Source organism: Apteryx rowi, unplaced genomic scaffold, assembly GCF_003343035.1.
Source record: "Apteryx rowi isolate R43461 unplaced genomic scaffold, aptRow1 scaffold_897, whole genome shotgun sequence".
Lineage (NCBI taxonomy): Eukaryota > Metazoa > Chordata > Aves > Apterygiformes > Apterygidae > Apteryx > Apteryx rowi.
In genome coordinates, this window is record NW_020451201.1 from 170,309 (window position 1) to 189,543 (window position 19,235).

General features: G+C 44.0%; 1 protein-coding gene and 2 long non-coding RNA genes across 4 annotated transcripts in view; 1 reads left to right on the plus strand and 2 right to left on the minus strand.

The window, feature by feature from the left end:
• The window catches only part of LOC112978021 (fatty acid desaturase 2-like), a 34,811-nt gene extending 15,576 nt beyond the window's left edge, over window positions 1–19,235 (plus strand). For both annotated transcript variants that reach the window (XM_026091048.1, XM_026091047.1), the window contains exons 2-12: window positions 5,684–5,794; window positions 7,169–7,366; window positions 7,776–7,877; window positions 8,791–8,916; window positions 10,903–10,963; window positions 11,493–11,569; window positions 11,800–11,897; window positions 14,518–14,614; window positions 16,184–16,263; window positions 17,307–17,432; window positions 19,167–19,235. In XM_026091048.1, the coding sequence (XP_025946833.1) occupies window positions 5,684–5,794; window positions 7,169–7,366; window positions 7,776–7,877; window positions 8,791–8,916; window positions 10,903–10,963; window positions 11,493–11,569; window positions 11,800–11,897; window positions 14,518–14,614; window positions 16,184–16,263; window positions 17,307–17,432; window positions 19,167–19,218 (1,128 nt within the window). In that variant the 3' untranslated portion in view covers window positions 19,219–19,235. The remainder of the gene's footprint in view (window positions 1–5,683; window positions 5,795–7,168; window positions 7,367–7,775; window positions 7,878–8,790; window positions 8,917–10,902; window positions 10,964–11,492; window positions 11,570–11,799; window positions 11,898–14,517; window positions 14,615–16,183; window positions 16,264–17,306; window positions 17,433–19,166) is intronic.
• Window positions 1,306–8,886, minus strand: LOC112978026. The gene is made up of 4 exons (XR_003257729.1): window positions 8,735–8,886; window positions 7,930–8,022; window positions 1,474–1,507; window positions 1,306–1,329 (listed from the first exon to the last, which is right to left on the minus strand). It is a non-coding gene; the product is annotated as an uncharacterized LOC112978026 (long non-coding RNA).
• LOC112978025 lies at window positions 8,944–14,246 on the minus strand. Its single transcript, XR_003257728.1, has 3 exons — window positions 14,171–14,246; window positions 12,819–12,891; window positions 8,944–9,032 (listed from the first exon to the last, which is right to left on the minus strand). It is a non-coding gene; the product is annotated as an uncharacterized LOC112978025 (long non-coding RNA).

Below are 19,235 nucleotides of genomic sequence, written 5' to 3' on the forward strand. Positions count from 1 at the left end.
CTTCTGCTAATTCATCGCAGGATGTTTGCAAGAGAGCTGAGAAGCTCCCATGTTCAGCATGCCCAGCTCATGCTGATCAGGTCAAGTGCCAAGGCTAGCTTAGGCATGCATTTCCCCTACAGGCACTAATAGTACTCAGCATTCATTCATTCCAGGCCATACCTTAGCATATTGATGCAGCATGCCAGGCTGGGACAACCTGTTCTGGTATCACATCATGCATGGTTGCCTTCAGCAAATGGATAAGTTTTAGAGTATGCTAGGGTACTTTGCAACCTCTCTGTCTTTGAGAGACATGCAAGGGTGTGAAAGAACATCCTTCCTCTGATTGCTCTGAGCACCTCAATGCTCAACTAAAGTTCATACCTCAACAAAGCAAAGCTGCTTTTACCAAAAGAAGTTGGGGTAATTCCCACTTGCATACTACCATAAGACATCTCGGCTTACCTGGCCAATAGACCACAAAGTCAGGAAGTCAGGTGTAAATATCACATGGCACTTCTCRGAGTGTATCTTCTGCCTTTTCCTCTCTATCTCCTCCAGCACAGCACTGAGGATAATTCCAAATATCAGGCAGGTGCRTTGCACTCAGGACCTATTAGTTAAGGAGATATATGAGAAGCAGCTAATTAAAAAGCTACTTCTTTGTCACCATAGCTTTCTGTCCACTGATGGTAAGAGTATTCAGGAGATGACATTCTCTCTGCTGCTTAGAGACTATACTGAAAAGGCCCCTTMTTTACCTGTATCAGTTACATATATGTGTATTACTTCTTAGCCACCTCCACTACTGCCAGCATTTTCTTCATGACATGGGCTTGAGGCAGCAGTGAAGTGGAGGATCAGTAGCATCTTTCCATCCAGCCCAGAAAGAAGCAAGGCTATTAAGTCCAGAGATGGAGGAGACAATCTCTCCTTGGAAAAGTCATGACAGAGCATTTATGAGCCTGATTTGACAACAAATAGGCTGGTGGCAGGACAGCCCTAGATGGACAAAAATACCTTCCAGGCAGCCAGGCAGAAGCTGCAGTTGAATTGCCCCCCCATTAATACCACAGGAATCAGAAAGAGAGATCTCCATCACTGTGATCAGGTGGTAGCCAGCCAGATTTCCAAGAACTCTTTTTTTYCCATTAATTAAACAATATTGAGTCAACATTCTTTATTGCTTGTTAGGTGTTCACCCTGTCCTTTTTTTTCCCTTTCTTCCCCTTTTTCCCTCTCAAACATTCCCTCTCAAGTTGACACAACCTTGCAGCAGGTACCATCAGATACTCACCTCTCCACTGATTCTGATTTTCCTTCCTCTTTCTTTCCCTTTTACACCATCTGCCAATGATACCAGGGAAGAAAACCAGCAACAAGACTTAAAGTTTCAGTGAAACAACCATGAAGGCTTATCTTTGGAGCAAGGGCAGAACACTACTAGTGCTGGAGGCACTAGTAAAAGTCTTACGCTGCCTACAGCCTTACTTTGTCATCTGTGGCAAGTCAGTCTTTTAGTGTCCTGTAAAAGGGAGAGAACAATATTTTTTAGCCTCAGGACTGTGAGGATAATACCAGAGAGGGTGAGACGTAYAGAAATTATGGTAAAACAAACGACAGATCTTGAAAGTAAAGAAGGAAACTGATGGCTCAGGACAAGGATTCCTCCACATGGGAATCTCCAAACTGTCCACAGCACAGGGCTGTAGTGACAGCTTTGCTGGCCCTGGAGTTTTACSTTCATTTTGGCACCAATAAAGTAATACCAGTGGTGAACCCAGTGCAGTCAAAAAGCACTCGTCTCACTCAACACTTGAAGCTGGATAAGTTTTGCCAGTGGTGCAGTCCTCGTGGACAAGCTGAGCCAGACATTCCCCTGTGGTAACAGGTATCACTTTGTCTCTGAAATTGGTCCCAAAAGGGGGTGGTTTGGACACTTCAGTTGAGCATTAAAAAGAGCATTCCCACTGAGCTGAGAGTAGCTAGGACATGAAGTGCTCTACAAAAGAAGTGCACCTCAGTTTCATTTCTGGCGTTCAGGTTTTTCTCCCCCAGGCATTGAAATGACCTTTTTTTTTCCTTTACTCCTTCCCTTATAGCCTCTGGTATTTTATGGCTTTCATAAGCCTCTAAATTATTCTGTAGTGTTTTCTTTCTCTCCTGCACCTGTAGCCAGTTTTTCCTCTCTCCCTCCCCATGTTCCATCTCTAACTTCTCATATATCATTTCTTTAACCTCAAATTAAATGACTGAGAACAGCTTTCTTTCTCCCTTCTCATACACCTCCCACAGCAAAACATCTGTGGTCAAAGTATTATTTTGGAGTTCCRTCTGAAGTCTTGGTGTCGGATGAAAGTTTCTATTGCTTGGTTCCAAAGTCCACCAAACTCTTGTTGGTTGGTATTTTTTAACACCGGGGCTAGCCTTTTAATGGAAGAAAGCTCCCAGAAAGATCAGCTGGACACAGTGAGCACTTTCCAGTCTTCTCTTCCTGTTTGGAGCAATAGGCAATATTTGAGTTGGCCCCTACAGTTTTTGGGCAATGGGACAAAGGAAGATAGGCTGCAACTTGGTACTTCTGGCTTCTGTTTTTGATTCTGTTTTTTTCTGTGCCTCAGTTTTATTTAATCATAAAATGAATAATACAAAGATTTCAACAAGATGAGAGGAGACTCATTAGTCCAGATGTCTRACGAAGTTAGGAAGCCAAACTTTCTCTAACTACCCCACCTTTGAAATCATTGGCCTTCTGGCCTTCATGAGATCTGTTGGTTTGTCTCTGCGAGGAGTGAAAGGCATCAAGCATTCACTAGACAGGGTTAGAGCTTGACGCAGGGGGAGCATAGGGGCCTTCTTCACAGCTGGAGCTCTCAGGCCAAGTGTCATCTCATAGAGGAAGAATTTAGACATTTAAATGTAGTTTATTTTGGGGACCCATATAGCAGGCAGTCTCAGCAYTTCATGGAACTACATCTTTACAGCTCTCCCAGGTGCATTTCTAGAGTTAATTCCAGTTTTGTGAAGTAAGGAAAGGGCAAGGACAAAATAAGGGGTCCTGACCTTCATCAGTTTTCTCTCCCTACCACTACCTTTGGGGTCAAAATTCAAGCCATGCCATGTGGAGGGAGGAGTGTGCAAGATTTCACTACTAGCAACAGATGCGTCAAATATATACTCCATGCAGGCATAGGTAGGATATGAGTATGTGAAAACATATAGAAAGAGGAAGGAGTAGGGTGAAAGAAGAGCCCATTGCATTAGAGGGAAAACCTCCAGACACTAAAGAGGACTAAAACATAGAGATGTGGCGAACTCATTGGTCCCAGGATCAAAACACACCACAAACAGGGCATTGTGCTTCAGTGTGGGAAAAAATATCAAAAGTCTTGAACATATGGAAGAAAAATATTATTCCAGCAGGATTTCCTGCTTTCCCAGCCTCAAGAGCATATGCTCAAGATGGGATTTATTTCACAATTTTGCTGAGGCACCAGTTAGATTCTGCAGCTGAAACCTAACAAACTAATTATGTCTATTATCAGGTGTTTAAGAGACCACAGTAGAATACATCCAATAGTCAAGGCACGTACCAAACAACAAATATGCAAGCAGTCTCACAAGAGATTAATGGGCCTGTGACAGGGACAAGCAGCTGTACACCAYAGAACAGTAGAAATGACAAGAAGTCTTATTGCATGTCTTGATAATTATCAGGTCTTCACAATTGTTAACCTACTTAGCATATTTCAGACTAATGAATAAAGCTGCTGCTTGGTTTAGGAGCTTTTTTGAATGGGGTCTTTGCCCCTGTAGGCTTTGATAGCGAGCACTTTAAAGCAATTGCTTAAAGTTCTGGTATGCAACCAAGTCTTTGCTTGCTTCTTTGAGACTTTTTAAAGACATTTCAACTTGGACTTGCAAGGAAAATCATGGAGATAGAATTACCTATGTAATATCTAGAATATGGAGGATATTCATATCCTCCATGCTATCTTGACTAGCATTCAGCTATTCATCTTAYAGAACAAAAAGAGCAATGCAGTCTACCAAATGAGAAGTCAGCACTCTTTGCTCAGCTATGGTAGCGCTGGGGTCCTCAGGACTGGCCCATGCATCCACTAGTACTTCTGGTATCCACAGTCACATCTGGGTTTGGTCACCTCCGAATTTCCATACACAACCACTCCAGACAATACATTATGAAAATGGGAATAAAGACCTTCAGTTTCTACTGTAACAGCTAAAGGAAAACCATTTCCTCCATTTCTCTGCTCTTTCTGTCATTTGATCCCACCATCTCCACCTGTGAAAAATGGTTTCAAGGACCCAGACAGTCYAGATCTTGCTCTCTTATGAATGTTTCCTAAGGTCATTGCCACATCAGGTAAAACATCTGTTCGCAGTTGGAAACTTGCTCTACATCTAAGTAGGAGAGCTGTCTTTCTGTTTTCACAGCAGCACAGARGGTTGCCATGATGTGCTTATGGTTGTCTGGTGAGAAAAAAAATGCTYCCGGGGCAGTCACTGGCCTAAACCCAAAATGAGTGGTCTAGAGATAGCTCTCTCAGGAGCACGTCAGAGATCAGTGACATCCCTAAAAACAGGGCGTTTCTCAGAGATCACCAACATGTCCTTGCCCAGAGTAGCAGAAATATGTAGAAAGGAAAAACAGCAACACAGTTCTTGAGTAGCCACAATCCATAGGATTTTTGTTTGTACCTAATACTTTCCACTTCACATTATTCAGGGYTTATAGCGTAAAAAGAGAGCTATCACAATGATGGAACCATACAGTGAATCAAGGAGGCGTACTGGATTCATAAGGTAGCCATACACACACAGTTTCTGATTTAGATTGATTTTTTGAGGAATCAGGAAGTATGAATCACATAATCCTTTTTTCTCTGTGGACAGTTGTACAGGACATGTAAACTTCCCTTTCAGATTAATACTTTTCCCATAGTCCTCAGATATGTTTAGCCTACAGGACTCCTAAACCATGTTGCAGGAAAACCAGGGTCTGAGCTGGTCAACTTTAGGAAACGTAGTTAAAAAGAAATGGAGTAAACAGAAATACATAATTGTACTTTGATGGAGTTATTTTTTTCCTGATTTAGGTCCAAAAGGASCTGTATCTATTATTAATACATTCAAGGCACACTTGGTATCTATACAGAGTAGGTCCTTCAGCAAGACCAAGACCTGTGGTGAATACCTATTCACCTATTGGGCAAATAGTCCATTCCTTCCTAGCCTGCACTAGGTGAACACCAAGCCACACATAATATGAAAACAAAAATCAACCTGCTCTCTTGAATTGCCTCTTGGCAGCAGCCTTTCAAAGGATATTTATATCCTAATGGGGATTTGCACAAATTCCTATCTGCCTAGCTTCCAAGGAAATTAACAGGATTTAGGTATTTAGTTGCTTAGGAAATTTCTTGAGGTGCCTTTCACCATATGTTTAGAGAGYACCCCAAATCTCACCCTTCACTTCCTGCTAGATAAGCAATTTCAGCAGCCTCTACTAGTACCATACTGAACAGCGATCAGAGAGACAGGAATCAGAGTCCGCACCACTTGTTCAGAGTAACACGAGGGACTGTTGCAGAAAAGGACAGTGCTGGAGATGGACAGGAATGGTAGGAACCAACAGCTACTTCTGAATTTCACACAATTACTCATATTTCTACTCCAGGATGCATTCCATGCCTTTCATATCAATCCCACCTTGGTGCGAAAGTTTCTCAAGCCATTACTTATTGGAGAGCTTGCTCCAGGGGAACCCAGCCAGGACCGAGACAAGAATGTAAGTATTTGTTTCTAAACTGGGATTTATAATAGGTATGATTTTTATTTTTATTTTTCGCTCTTAGGACGTCCTCCAGGTCCCTATGTGAAAAACCGCTGGACAAATTATAAAGCCCTCTTCATTACAGGCAGCTCCAGAGAGGGAGAARAGTGCTCAGTGACTGAGTGCCTCTATGCAGTGACGTGCACATCCCAGTAGAGATTAAAATGTGCATGGGAGGGAGGTGACACATCAGACTGGCAGTACAAGCCTTTCCTTTCCGCAGAGTCACCAACAGTTCTGTCTGTGGTAATCATGCCTCATTTCTAGCAGCCCATTGCCTGGACTGGAATGATCCCATCCTGAAGGGAAACATGGACTGAGAATGTGCGCTGGGAAACGTGTGCCAGCTCCTGTGGCTTGCTTCCCTCCTGCTATTYCTTCTCTTGGGACCAAGCTCTAAAACACGTGTCATTGCTTGCGTGTTATGGGGGAAGGAGAGGGCGGGGGGAAAGAGAAGGCTGGAAAGACTTCCAAAGTGAAGTTGCTCACTGCCTCAACAAGACAAATCTCTTCCACTGTTTACTCCACAACTCCCCTCTGGMAGAACACCCCCAGGGAACTCTTGCTTCAGGACTCAAACTGGCTGAAGTGAAACAGTTGTCTCTTTTCAGAGGCTTAGGGAGCAGCAATCCAGCAGAACTCCCCGTCCACCCCGCATCCTCAAGGCCAGCTCTGTATCCCTCCCAGACGACCCATTCATTCATTATTCAGGCACTGGGCACAGCATGGCTAACTTCCACCCCGAAACCCAATCTCATCCTCTTATTCCTGGCTGCCTGTGATTATGGTGTATCTATATCACTCACAATAGAAGTGATGACGGTAACCGGCTCTCGCCCTGGAATGCCCTTCCTGAACAATTGCACCCTAGCTGACCCACATACTAAATAGACCATAGCAACTCTGATATTGTGCGTTCATCACCAAAGCTCAGAAATTATCCATAAGTAATGGGATTGAATTCTCTCTTTCTCCAGCTCTTTAATACTTGTAAAGCTCATTGAGACTAGCRTGAGCAGCTGTTGCAGCTCTCAGTGCAGCAAGGTAGTGCTGCTGATTCAGAGCAGCAGGCTTGAATCACCCTCCTAGCTCAGGGTGCAAAAGGTCAGGATATGGGCTCAGACCAGCTAGGCCTGAGCTTACTTGTAGGGAAATGGGATGAAGAACTTGAATACAGTAGGAGTATGAAGACAGGTCCTTACTTGCTTACTGGGTAGGCCAGTGACTGCAAGAAACAGCCAGGGTCCTTAGTACGGAAGCTTAGGCTTCCTAGAGAACATTCAGACCTGTTATAAGATTCATGGTGGGTCTTGTAAATCTATTTTGCAGTCCCAGCTGGTGGAGGATTTCCGGACCTTGAAGAAGACAGCGGAGGATATGAACTTATTCAGAGCAAGCCCTTGGTTCTTCTCCCTTTACCTGGCCCATATCATTGCAATGGAAGCTTTGGCTTGGTTAATGGTTTCATACTTTGGTACTGGTTGGATCACAACTCTCATCCTTGCCTGCATCCTTGCAACTTCCCAGGTGAGAAGTAGTAGGCACAGAGCATACGGCTACCTAAAACACCCTGAAGGAGACTGGTGCATGCTGAATTTCCATGTCAGATTAATCACCAGTGCAACTGGGAAAAACATTCACAATACACCTGCCCCCACTGTGCCTTCTGGCCACCTCTACCCACTGCTGAATATCCCTCACACATACCTCCTCATACCTCTTGGGCCTTTCCTTCCACATATCCTCCACAATTGAAACAGAGATCTTCCCCTTAGCATTTCCACTGATTCTCTCTCTCTGTTTCTCTGTCTGTCTGTCTGTCTCTCTCTCACTCACACACACACACACACACAACTTGCCTTCCATCTTTGTTTCCTTTTTTGCTTAACTCTGATTTCAACCCATTTTCTAACTACTTTATTTTCCTTCCTCCCAGACMCAGGCAGGGTGGCTGCAACATGACTTTGGACACCTTTCYGTCTTTAAGAAGTCTGTGTGGAACCACATAGCCCACAAGTTTGTGATTGGGCACCTGAAGGTAAAGGTCATTCTGTACCCAGGGCAGTGTAGAAGCAGCTGCATCCACTTACTTGGACTGTGCCAAAGCAGGAGACTGCAGCTCTAAGCCATTCCACAGTGAGCCAATGCATGGAGGAGAAATTAGTGGACAATTCCACGTGGGGCTGTTGTGCAGAACAGATAAGAGAGCCCGGCCAAAGCTGTTGCAGATCACAATAATTCCACAAGCTTCAGTGGAACTGCACCAATTTATCATGGCTGAGGATATAGTTCATTAAATTGCATGAAGCTCTATTTTAACATTCTGTCATATTTCCACCATGCCCTCCACCTCCTTCACACTAARGTTTAGTAATGTTTAAGTGCCCCGTACAGCTATATCCTGTCCACTCAAGATATCCTCAGAACTTCTATCCTGGGCAAAGTCCAGTGCAGTCCAGGCTTTTCAGTGTCCACCTGCAGAAGGAACTTCTAGGGGATGGGACACATCTCTGGCCATTCTTACAAGCCCAGTTTGTCTTGCCTCACTCTTCATAGGCACAGACAATAGATGGAGACCAGTGGCAATTATTACTAAGGTAGCAAGAGGAAATAAGCCTACCATTCAGCCACAAATAACAGCTTCACCTGTGGGAAGACACAGTGACGCATAATTCACTAAGGCATAGCTTTCTTGCCTGTTCTGACGATTTAGAAGATCCTTAGCCAGGGCAAAATAGCTTGGCWTTACTGGTTTCAGTGGGTCCATACCAGCAGTCTCATAGCAACTGACAGTTTAACCACTTACTGTTTATTGCTATTTTAAAAGTAAGTAACAGTTTGGGCATAATCAAAGTCACACTGTTTTAGTTCCTATGAGTGAATGGGTAATCTTACCATTAGAGGAGCGGTGCTTTTCCACAGCTTAACTCCTTGTTCTTGCATCTGCCCAGGGTGCCTCTGCAAACTGGTGGAACCACCGTCACTTCCAACACCATGCCAAGCCCAACATATTCAAGAAAGACCCAGATGTGAACATGCTGCATGTTTTTGTCCTCGGAGATTCACAGCCYGTTGAGGTGAGGCACAGTGGGTGTAAAGTGGAATAGCATTGCCCTAGAGGGCTTCAGAGAATGCTTCTCCAAAAGCAGCAGGAGTTGTTTAGTGTTGATAGACATACACATTGCTTGAAATGCTACAAAAAAAAAAAAAAAAAGAAAAAGAAGACATGCCTCATCCAGGGCTTGCATCTATATTGTCTGAAAGGAGTTTGGCCCTCATATCTTCCCAAACCTTGGGTTCAAGAGCAAGGTTGACTGTACAATTCCCTATCCATTTCCTATGTTGAGTACAATAAGGGAAATTAGTATCTTGGCTGCATTTCTGAGGGCATAAGCCAACAACGCTGAGTTGGAAGGGTAAAGTGTATGGAAACTTTTTGCTGGTATAGGCTAGCCAYGAATGATTATACCCCTACTTCACTCCAGGGATAATTCAAGGACTGAGGGCCACATCTTGACCAACTAAGACAGTGGGGCTACAGTAGATGACAGTACCCACTCCCCTGGAACAATCCTCTTAGAGTAACTATGTACCAACATGTTGCGCACAGAGTTACAGGCTATGTTAAGGTGTTTTGATTCAATCTATCCTTCCAGAGCCAAAATATTTACTGTTTACTGTATAGAAACCTGCATGAAGGAAATAATGTACTGTTCTTGGTCTTTGTACAGTGGAACAAGGATTTTAATTAAAAAAAAAAAGAAAAAAGTCAACAGGAAGTACAATACAGGGAAATACAAAATGAAAAAGCTAATGCTTTCTCAGCCAGCTTTTATACTATGAAGAAAGTAGCTCCAGACACATATTGGAGAGGCCTGGTATCTGGACACATACAGGGAATGTCTTGTAGACACAGAATTTTTAAGAGACAGAAAGGTCCGTTGTACATGATTAAAATGAAAGCCTTCTCCTGTGGTTTAAAAAGCCACTATCCAGAAGATATAAATCAATATCATGCTCTTAAATGTGTGGGTGTGTCCCATTTGAAAATCCTGTGCCAGATAACTGGGTTTAGAAGTAGCTTGTGGTTCCACCACTGAAGGAAAAACTCAGAATGCAGACATGTATGGCAACAAGGAAAACTGGATCTTCCTTCTACAACGCAGCTGAAATATGGCCAGCATCAGTGTACCATAATATTCTTTCACACTTGCACATACCCTAGCCTTCCCTGAAATCTCACCACAGTGTGAATTGACTGGGCACTCCAGTCCAGTGCTCAAAATCATCAGGAAGCTCTTTCCACTATCTAACCAGAACTTCCCCTGGTGAAGTGTAACGTGATGGTTACAGCTGCTCACTGTGAACTACAGGGAAAATTTAAATTCCTTTTATGTCAGTGTCACTAAGCARACTTAATCTGTCACTTATTTGTACTCCTGCCACTCTTGCTATTAGTCTCTCTTTACTTCYGTAATCTACTGATACCAGTAATCTCCTGTGATTGCAGCAGACCTCCAGTGCAATGTGTTACAGGGTTCAGGTAAAGCCCTGTATCAGCTTTCCTGACTGTAGCGCTACCAGCTCTTAGTTCCACTTGGTGCGACTGATACACCAGTGCTACAAGGCTTCCCTTTGTTGGGAAGTTGCTGTGCTGGAAGCAAAAGTGTGAGTTCCCACCAATCTGGATTCTTCATGTAAGCTTGTTGTGTGAACACTCCTGGTGCCCMAAAAAGACAATTCTACCTAGTTCTAGGTTTTTAACTAAGGGGATGAGGTTAGGAGCCCAGGTGCTCTCAGCTGCCTCTTTTCACTGAAGAGAAATGGGCACCTGCAGGAAGCAACAACCAAAGGTCCAACCCTGTCTTTGGAGAAACCTCTTGGTTTCCTGTRTCTGCTGTAACCATACCAACTACTTTTTATCTTTATTGGTGTGGGAATTAGGTCAAAACTCCCCAGTTCCAGCTAAAAAGAGTTAATAAATAAAGAAGCATTGCAGAGAATATCCTCTTATATGTGGGTGTCATAATCCAAGACTGAACTTTCTCATCTGTGTCCTGCAGTATGGCAAGAAGAAGCTGAAGTACCTGCCTTACAACCATCAGCACGAGTACTTCTTCCTCAGTGAGTATCTGCACTGCACTCTTCATTTTTCCCTATGGTGAGAGGAGTTGAAGGCTCTTTRCTTTCCAGACCCTGCTGTGTTAGCAGRGCAATTCCTTATATCCCAACTCATYCTTCCATCCTAAGGCTCGCAGTCCCCTTAATGGTTTACTTGTACAGGTCCCAAGGTCAGTTCAGTATATCCTCACTGATATCCAAGCACCCTTAACATTGCCAGCACAGCCATGTAAAGCAAGCAAGCAGCTGAGACTGGGAACTAATCTCAGTGTGCAAATGGCTCCACAGAAGCACTGCATGTGGCCAGTCAATGCTTTTTGATAGCTAAAGGTGAATGGGCGTGAAGCAGAGCCTTCTTTCTTCACAGAAAGGCAACCGCCACCTTGGGGTTCCCCCATCACCAGCACCTCGCCTCTCCGACCAATGCCAGGCAGGCTTTCCCTGGCATCAGTTCCTAAATCACTGGCTTGCTCTCATGTCACACACCTTTGCACTTCCTTAGATGGCTGAAACATTTCCGTTTGCTTTGCAGTCTTCCCACCTCTGCTCATCCCTGTGTATTTCCAAATCCAAATCATCTCGACCATGATCAGGCGCAGGTTCTGGGCGGTGAGTGAAATGTCCTCCCTGTTCTTGTGGGGCCCGGCTGACTCCTAAGGCATCACACTTGAGCAGGGAGAGAGGCCAATCRTCTCTCCAGTGCAAGGACAGTTGCCAGAGGGAGGATGGACAGGGCATGCTTTGCTGTACTAATTATCCAGCACCCCTAACATCACCAGCAAGACCATGTTAAGTGAGATAGGGCAAAGCAATGCCTAATGTCTTCTCTCTTCTCCTAGGACCTGGCCTGGGCCGCTAGTTACTACACACGCTACTTCATCACGTACATCCCATTCTATGGCGTTCTGGGATCCCTGCTTCTCCTCACTTTTGTCAGGTAGGAGATAAAGGGCCTCCCTTCTACTCTCCCCTCCCTTCAACATCAGACTAACAGAGTCTCAGATATACTGTGTCCCATAGGTCTTCCTTCTTTAGGTCCTCTGCAGGCATCTTCCCCATTCTGCGTTACCCCAAGTATTTTCRCTCCTTCACTTTCCTCCTGTCGTCACCCAATTTTACCTTCTCTCAGTAGAGCTGGTTCTGCTGCTCAGCGTCTGCTTTGGTCCTTGTGACAGCTCAGGCAGGATTCCCCTTTCTTTCCTCATTCCCTATTCCCACACACTGCCCGATCCCAACACACTTGCTAATTTTCCACTTTCACCTAGGCTGGACCCTCCCAGAATACCTCAGGCAACCCAGTTCACTACAAAGGTAACTCAGGAGCCACCCGAAGCACTGCCAGCCTCTGTGAGTGAAACGCTTACCACTTCACAGAGTGGTAGAGGTTGGAAGGGACCTCTGGAGATCATCTAGTCTGACCTCCTTGCTCAAGCAGGGTCACCTAGAGCATGTTGCCCGGGACCACTTCTCACAGTGCAGCAGAGTGCATGGCCCGTACACTGCAYGCACACGTCATTACTTCCACACGCTCAGAGAACACCTCAGAAAGCTCTTTCACAYCACAGAACGAACGATGTTCCTACCTCTACCCTCCAGTTTGAGTCYTCCAAAGCTACATTTCGCCCCTCCTTAAATCTGTGGAGAAATGTTTCTTAATATATTTAGATTTTGACTGATCTTTTAGCCCTTTGTGATTACCAGGCCTCACAGTGTGCTGCTCCCAGTGCAGAAACAGTATTATTATGCTTATTGCTGTTTGACTGACACAYGGAGAGTTCAGTGAGAGACCTAAAAACATGAACTACGAGCATGAGCTGCTAAGTGAATCGGGCATGGCAGGGCTTAGAAAGCTACTCACCGGATGGTTACAGTATTCCAGATGGCAGCACTGAATTTGTATTTCTGTCCTGCATGTAGTAGCTTCTAGTCTTCTAGCTAACAGCAAAGGGCTGCATTTAGTCCCATGGTCAGCATTAGTTTTAGGAAAATATTTTATCACAATAAAAAACACTTTCTAAAATATTTCATTTTTTGAGGGAAAGGAAAYAGCAACAGATGTGCAAAAACTGTCATAAAATCAGAACTTTCCCCTCCACACAACTTAATATCTCTGTTCATGATTTAAGTTTTCACAATTGCAAAAGACTTTGGTTCTAAGAAAAAAAAAAAAGGCGCTTCAAAAGACATTGATTTGTGTAAGTGCCTAGCCAASCTCTTTGGTGTGAAAACAAACTGAAAAACAACCAGCCTGTTATTTCTACTATTATCATATTCTGATTAAGCTAAAAATGCAAGAAGCAACACTTTMCTCTTGTAAAATTGTTTCCAGTTTCTCATGATTCATCAGGAGACATTTCCCTATTAACAGTAGTTTCCTTATAATTCAGGCAGTAAGGAGAGAGCCCCAGGAGCTTTATAAAGCAATGCAACATTGTGAGCAGCCCTCCCATTGCTCAGAGAAAGTAAGATGCTTATGGAGAGTCACCRGTTTTAATCAAAATATAAAAAGTATTATGTCAGATAAGAGCATTTCCATTTTGTTTTGACCCCAGACATGAATAATCACTAAAAAGGTGAGATTGCTCTAATCGGTGCACCACATAACAAAACTCATCCATCCTCTAGCAGATAGATTAAAATACCAAGCAAAACAAACACCCATCAAAACCACATCTGGACTTTAAAACAATTCTGAGACCTTGCTTYACTTAGCTCACTCCCTTCTGCGGTTGTGTGAAATTACTGCTGGTGAAAGCAGAGATTGAGATCATCTGCTCTTTCAGAGGAYGAGCCCAAAGACTATATCAAGGGCAGCTTCTGGACATCTGTCTTGCCAACRTACATCTCAACCCCAACATAGAGAAACTGCTTTGGGCAAAAAGAATAAAGCGGGTTTCTATAGACTATTCTACAGGTGCTGTAAATGTGGTCATATACCACAAGAAGTAAACAAGCCACTCTAAAGTGATAAGCAGCCCAGTACAGAGTTGAGAATTATGGTAAAGGAAATGGGGGAAAAAAAAAAAGGGGGCAGGAGAGGGGAAAGAGGGGGGAAAAAGAGGCAAAAAAATTGGGAACCCCAGTCTGCTGAACTTAATAACCAGAAAGTTAACACCAATGGGCAGGTGGATTTTGAAAAAGAATRTATATCCAGCAAGTAACTGGAAAGATAAAAACAGTTCTACTGAGCATTTCTAAATCAGGACTTACTTTTCTCAAGTGATTGGATCATCTTCATTTACAGGAAGGGGAAGTARTGTAAAAGATCAATCCACTTCTGTGGAAGAGAAATCAAGCAGAGGGTTAGCCCAGTAGGACATCCTGGTTGTAGTGAACCATAGTTGCATTAGTCCCAAAGCTACAAAGAGAGGAAGAGAAATTCATTGCAGAAATGATTGTCTCCACTCTCCATAGAAAGAGATTTGTTTAATTCCATATCTTGGAGAAATACTTCCCTCACATGCAATGCCTCCTGCTGCTCCCTGTAAACCCCACTCTCTTGACCTCATATCCTGATCTGCAGCATAAAATGTCATGCTTTTTCTCTGTTGTTGAAGGTTTCTGGAGAGTCACTGGTTTGTGTGGGTCACCCAGATGAATCACATTCCAATGGAAATTGATAGCGAGAAGCACAGAGATTGGCTCAGTTCTCAGGTAACTGGGAAGGAAAAGGAAACCTCTGACTCCACTCACCCCAAAATGGATTGGAAATTTATTCAAGGAGTGGTTGCATTATCACTGTCCCTAGCCATGTCCCACGATACTATACAAAGTACTAGTCTACTGTCTCTGCCATCAGCATGTTCCCCCTAGAGCGAGTAATGCTGATTCAAGACATGGAAATCCAAACTTCTGTGACAAATATGACAACCAAAAGATTATATTTTGTTCCTTCAGATTTGAGGCAGTGTCAGGCTCAAGAAGTGTGGTTTGACTTCCTTGTATGGTGTACATTGCTATAAACACRCTAAGAAATAGAAGACCCTCAATGCAACTCAGCATGATAACTGTGGCTCATGTCAATACATGTGCTTTCCTTATGCTGAAAATACATCAACCCGCGTTAAAAATAGAGCTCAGTACATTTCTAAAGTTCATATTTTGGGAATAAGGTCTGAAATGAAAGCCAGCTGCTTTCAAAGTCTTTTCAATGCCTGGCCAAGCACATCCACCCTGCTGAAAGGATRCCTCTTATTTGTAGCGCTCCAAGTCCCATTCAGACCTAGAGGATAAGGAGAGCAACTTTGTCACTGGTCCTATGAATATGGTAAAACTGAGCTGAGAGAAGAAATCACCTCATGCATTAATTACTCTAATTAGGAACTGTAGTTATTAYTGGGGCCTTGAACACGAGCTTTCAAAGTCTGACAGTTAATTTCTCTCCTTTTGTGCCATACTTCACTAAAGTACCTTCACWTTTGTTTAACGCTGAACACATGAATAGGCTCACCGAAGTCATGGGAGCATTCAGATGTTGAACGTAAGCATTTGCTTATGCACTTTTTGTAACTGGAATTTGTAGACAGACACAGAGAGTGATTTAAAGAGAGAGAAATAAAATGTGTGTGTGACAGAAAGAGAGTTGAAGTGTGAGTGTGTATGAAAGAGAGAGAAGCCTCTTTGACACTTATGTGGTTTTATGCTGTATCTTGTGGGGGTGAAGAGGGTTTATCTTCTGTGGTTACTGTGTAGGATTCACAGCTTAGACAGTCAAGAGTGTAAGAGGATTTTAAGAAAGATTACCTACTTTTTACAATCGCTAATAGCAARAGCAGCTAAGAAAATATTTCCATGGTATTCAGATCTTGCACTTAATTCAAACACACTAGGCAATAACTAGACAGGATGGGGAAAAGTAGGCTTCCCATGCCCATCCTTTTTTTTCCTCCACCTTCCCCATCTTGGCCCTGTTGTTAACTGTCTATTTTTTAACTGGACAGCCTGAGATGGGTGTGTCTATATTTGGACTGACATGTGACTAGTCACCCTAAASTGCCACTTTATATTGGCCCCTTTACTGCTGTTGAAACCTCCAGAAGCACTAGCAATACAACAGACCCCRAGGGGATTAAAGCACCCCTTGCTGCAACCAGCTGTCTTACTGTGGCAACCTTCTGCGCTCTGACGGCTCAGCAYCAGCCCCTGGCACAGGCAAGAGGAGCTTTGTGCTGATTTTAGGGTGAACATTCACTACTATTCACAGCTGCTTTCTTGCCTTCACAGCTGGCAGCCACTTGCAATATTGAGCAGTCCTTTTTCAATGACTGGTTCACCGGGCACCTGAATTTCCAAATCGAACACCAGTGAGTATGGGCCCAGCATCACTTGGCCACTACCAGCTTGCCACAACCCTGGACTTKAGGCAAGGGAAAGGCTCCTAAAGGCACATATGTGTGGGATGGGAGAGTCTTTGGAATGCTACTGAATATCAAGAAGGAAAGAAAATCCCAAACTAATTCAGATCATCTTCTCCTTCTACCACCAAGCATGGCATATTTTCCCTCTTGCTACTAAATACTTCAGCCCTYACTCTCAATTTTAATTCCAGGTTTTAGCTAGATATCAGTGGCAGGAATCTACCAATTAYAATGGCCATGGACTCACATTTCTGCATTCCTACGCTAACTACTTGAACCTTAGTGTCCATTTCAGAAATTTCCCCTCCCTGACTAAAAGCACTTTCAGCGTTGTATAGTCTTGGTGCAGCCGTGTGGGGCTGCGTACAYTGCTTGGTACCAGGTTTCAGGAAAGATATTGAAAACCAGAGCCATATGGACAGTCAGTTAGCAGTGGCAATACAAAATGTAAAAGAGAGGGCATTTATGGTTCTATTGATTGCTTTGGAATTTAGCCTAAAGAGAAATTAAATCCCTGTTGAACAGCACAAGGTAAGGTGATCCCAAATTCTTTATCTGCTTCTCTGTTCCATGAGCTTCCAAAAGGGGGTCACTGACAGGTCCATTCGGCAAGAGGCATTAGTTATTGCCCAAAGGAAATGTGCAGCTATTTCAGTAGACTGAGGCTGTTTCCTCACTCCTGCTTCCCTCACATCCTGCTTGTAGTGTCCTCTCTTTCCAAAAACTGACTTTCATTGTCTTTCTGAACATGGCTTTGTTTTGAGGCACGACAGACTGGTGGGAGAATCAGCACATTCAGTTTTCACAAGCCGCCTTGAAACAGAGGACTGTAAAGCATGGATTTCTCTCTCAGTTTTTCTTCTGTCTGCTTGTATAGCTTGGGTAGGAGGCAGTAATAATTAGCCACTAGGAGAAGGCAGAAGGAGATGCCCATCCCTCAGGGTTCAGGTCTAGAGTTCTCAGGCTTGTTTTCTCTCTCTCCATTCAAGCCTGTTTCCAACGATGCCACGCCACAATTTCTGGAAGGTTAAACCTTTGGTGAAGTCRTTATGTGCCAAGTATGGAATCCAATATGAAGAGAAGTCTCTTGGAAAAGCATGCGTAGACATCATTGGGTAAGGGCCTTTTAATACCCTCTGCACCCCACAATTCATTATTACAGGAGCATCCTATCTTTTCTAGTACAGAAAAACTACTAGAATTCAGAACACTATAGACCCCTAAGAAATACCATGCCATTATTTCGTAATCGGATGTAAACTAGGGTAATAACCTTCATATCACAGTCCAAGKAGCACCTGCAGAAACGTTGACTGTCAGCAGAAATGACACAGCTCCACTGACTTAGTGGAGCAATACCAGTTGACAACATATGGGAAGCTGCCTCACTACATSATGGGGCAAGAAAGAGTGTAACTGTCCACCGGAGCAGCTTCTGCAACCCAGAGCACTTCTATCCAAGAACCTGGGGAGAACTGAGCAATGATATCGCTACTAAACTTCCCCAAAGGGACCTTTTTATAATATCTTTTTCAAAATGCTGTTCTGAGAGCTGGTCATTCATGCCTTAGGGAGCTGGCAGCACATCTTCAGGCTGCAAACTGAGATGAATTGAAGGGGAACAGGTTAGATCACAGCCCATGCTGTTGCCTGTTTGAACCATCCCAGCAGCAAAGGGCTATTCCCTATAGGCGCAGTTGAGTACTAGACTTAATAATCCTTATCTGACAGATTCATTGTTAATGATTCTGTCTCAGTTACTCCAAGGAAGGCTGCTTTTCATGACAGGGAACGCAGAGAAAGTATCCTGCGCTCCAGGGATCCCCAATGATATAAGCAGTCTCAGGGATACCCTTCTAAGCAAGTGCAAATGAGAGCAGACTGGCCCCACCTAGATGCCCAAAGGCTGAAAACTGGCCCAAACCCTTTGGTTCCTTGGTTCCTTTGGAAACCTTTGGTTCTCCCAACCCAGTTAGCACAGGAAACTGCACACAATACTGAGACCCAGGGGGCTTATGCTTCACGTCCTACAAGACAGGAGCCATGTCATTATACAAATTCTCAAAAACCAGCTCCACCCAGCAATTACTTGCCCACCTTATAGTAGGATCACCTCCTGTAAACCRTATCAAGCTACATTTCCAGGTAGTTCATACACAAAGACCAGGGGGAGGACTTACCCCGCACGATGAAAACCTTTATGCATTCAGAGAGCCAAAAACAGACAGCTTCAACCTGAGCTCACTCTGGTGCAGTCGGGATGACCTTCTGTGGAATAAAGGATGCAAAATAAGAGTTTGGACACCAGGACAGCMTTGAGAGAGCGATCCCTGCCATTCCCCCCTCCTGTCCCAATTAACAGGGCCTCCAGACCAAACACAGCCCCTTCAGSATCCTATTTGTCAGTAGGACTTTGGGCCCAAAACAGCTTGGCTCTGTTGCACATTTGCAGAGCTGATGCAGATGGGAATCCTCCATGAAGATTCCCAGGGAAAAGTGGAAAAACTCCTTTGTGGGTGCAGCGTGGTGAGCCTGGGCTGTTCTGCTCAATGATGCTGCTGCTTATTCAAGAGGAGGAAAGGCAGGTCGCCACAAGGCCATTGGGACTGCAGGTGATACAAGGGGCATCAGCCGAAAATCTTRCTCAGAGTCTGAAACTGGTCACCTTGGGGACCTAAAGAGGAAAATAGGTCCCTCCTCTTGCTATATCTGTCTACCACTGGGGAAAGGCATTTGGTATCCGAAGGATTCATACCCACATTCAGTAACAGGCTCTTCCTTCATAGGAATAGAATGAGGGAGGCAAGATTCACAGGCCAAGCACATTTCTCTCCCTTTTCTTTCCACAGGTCCCTAAAGAAATCTGGAGATCTCTGGCTGGATGCTTACCTCCATAAGTGAACTTGAATCTTAATGGG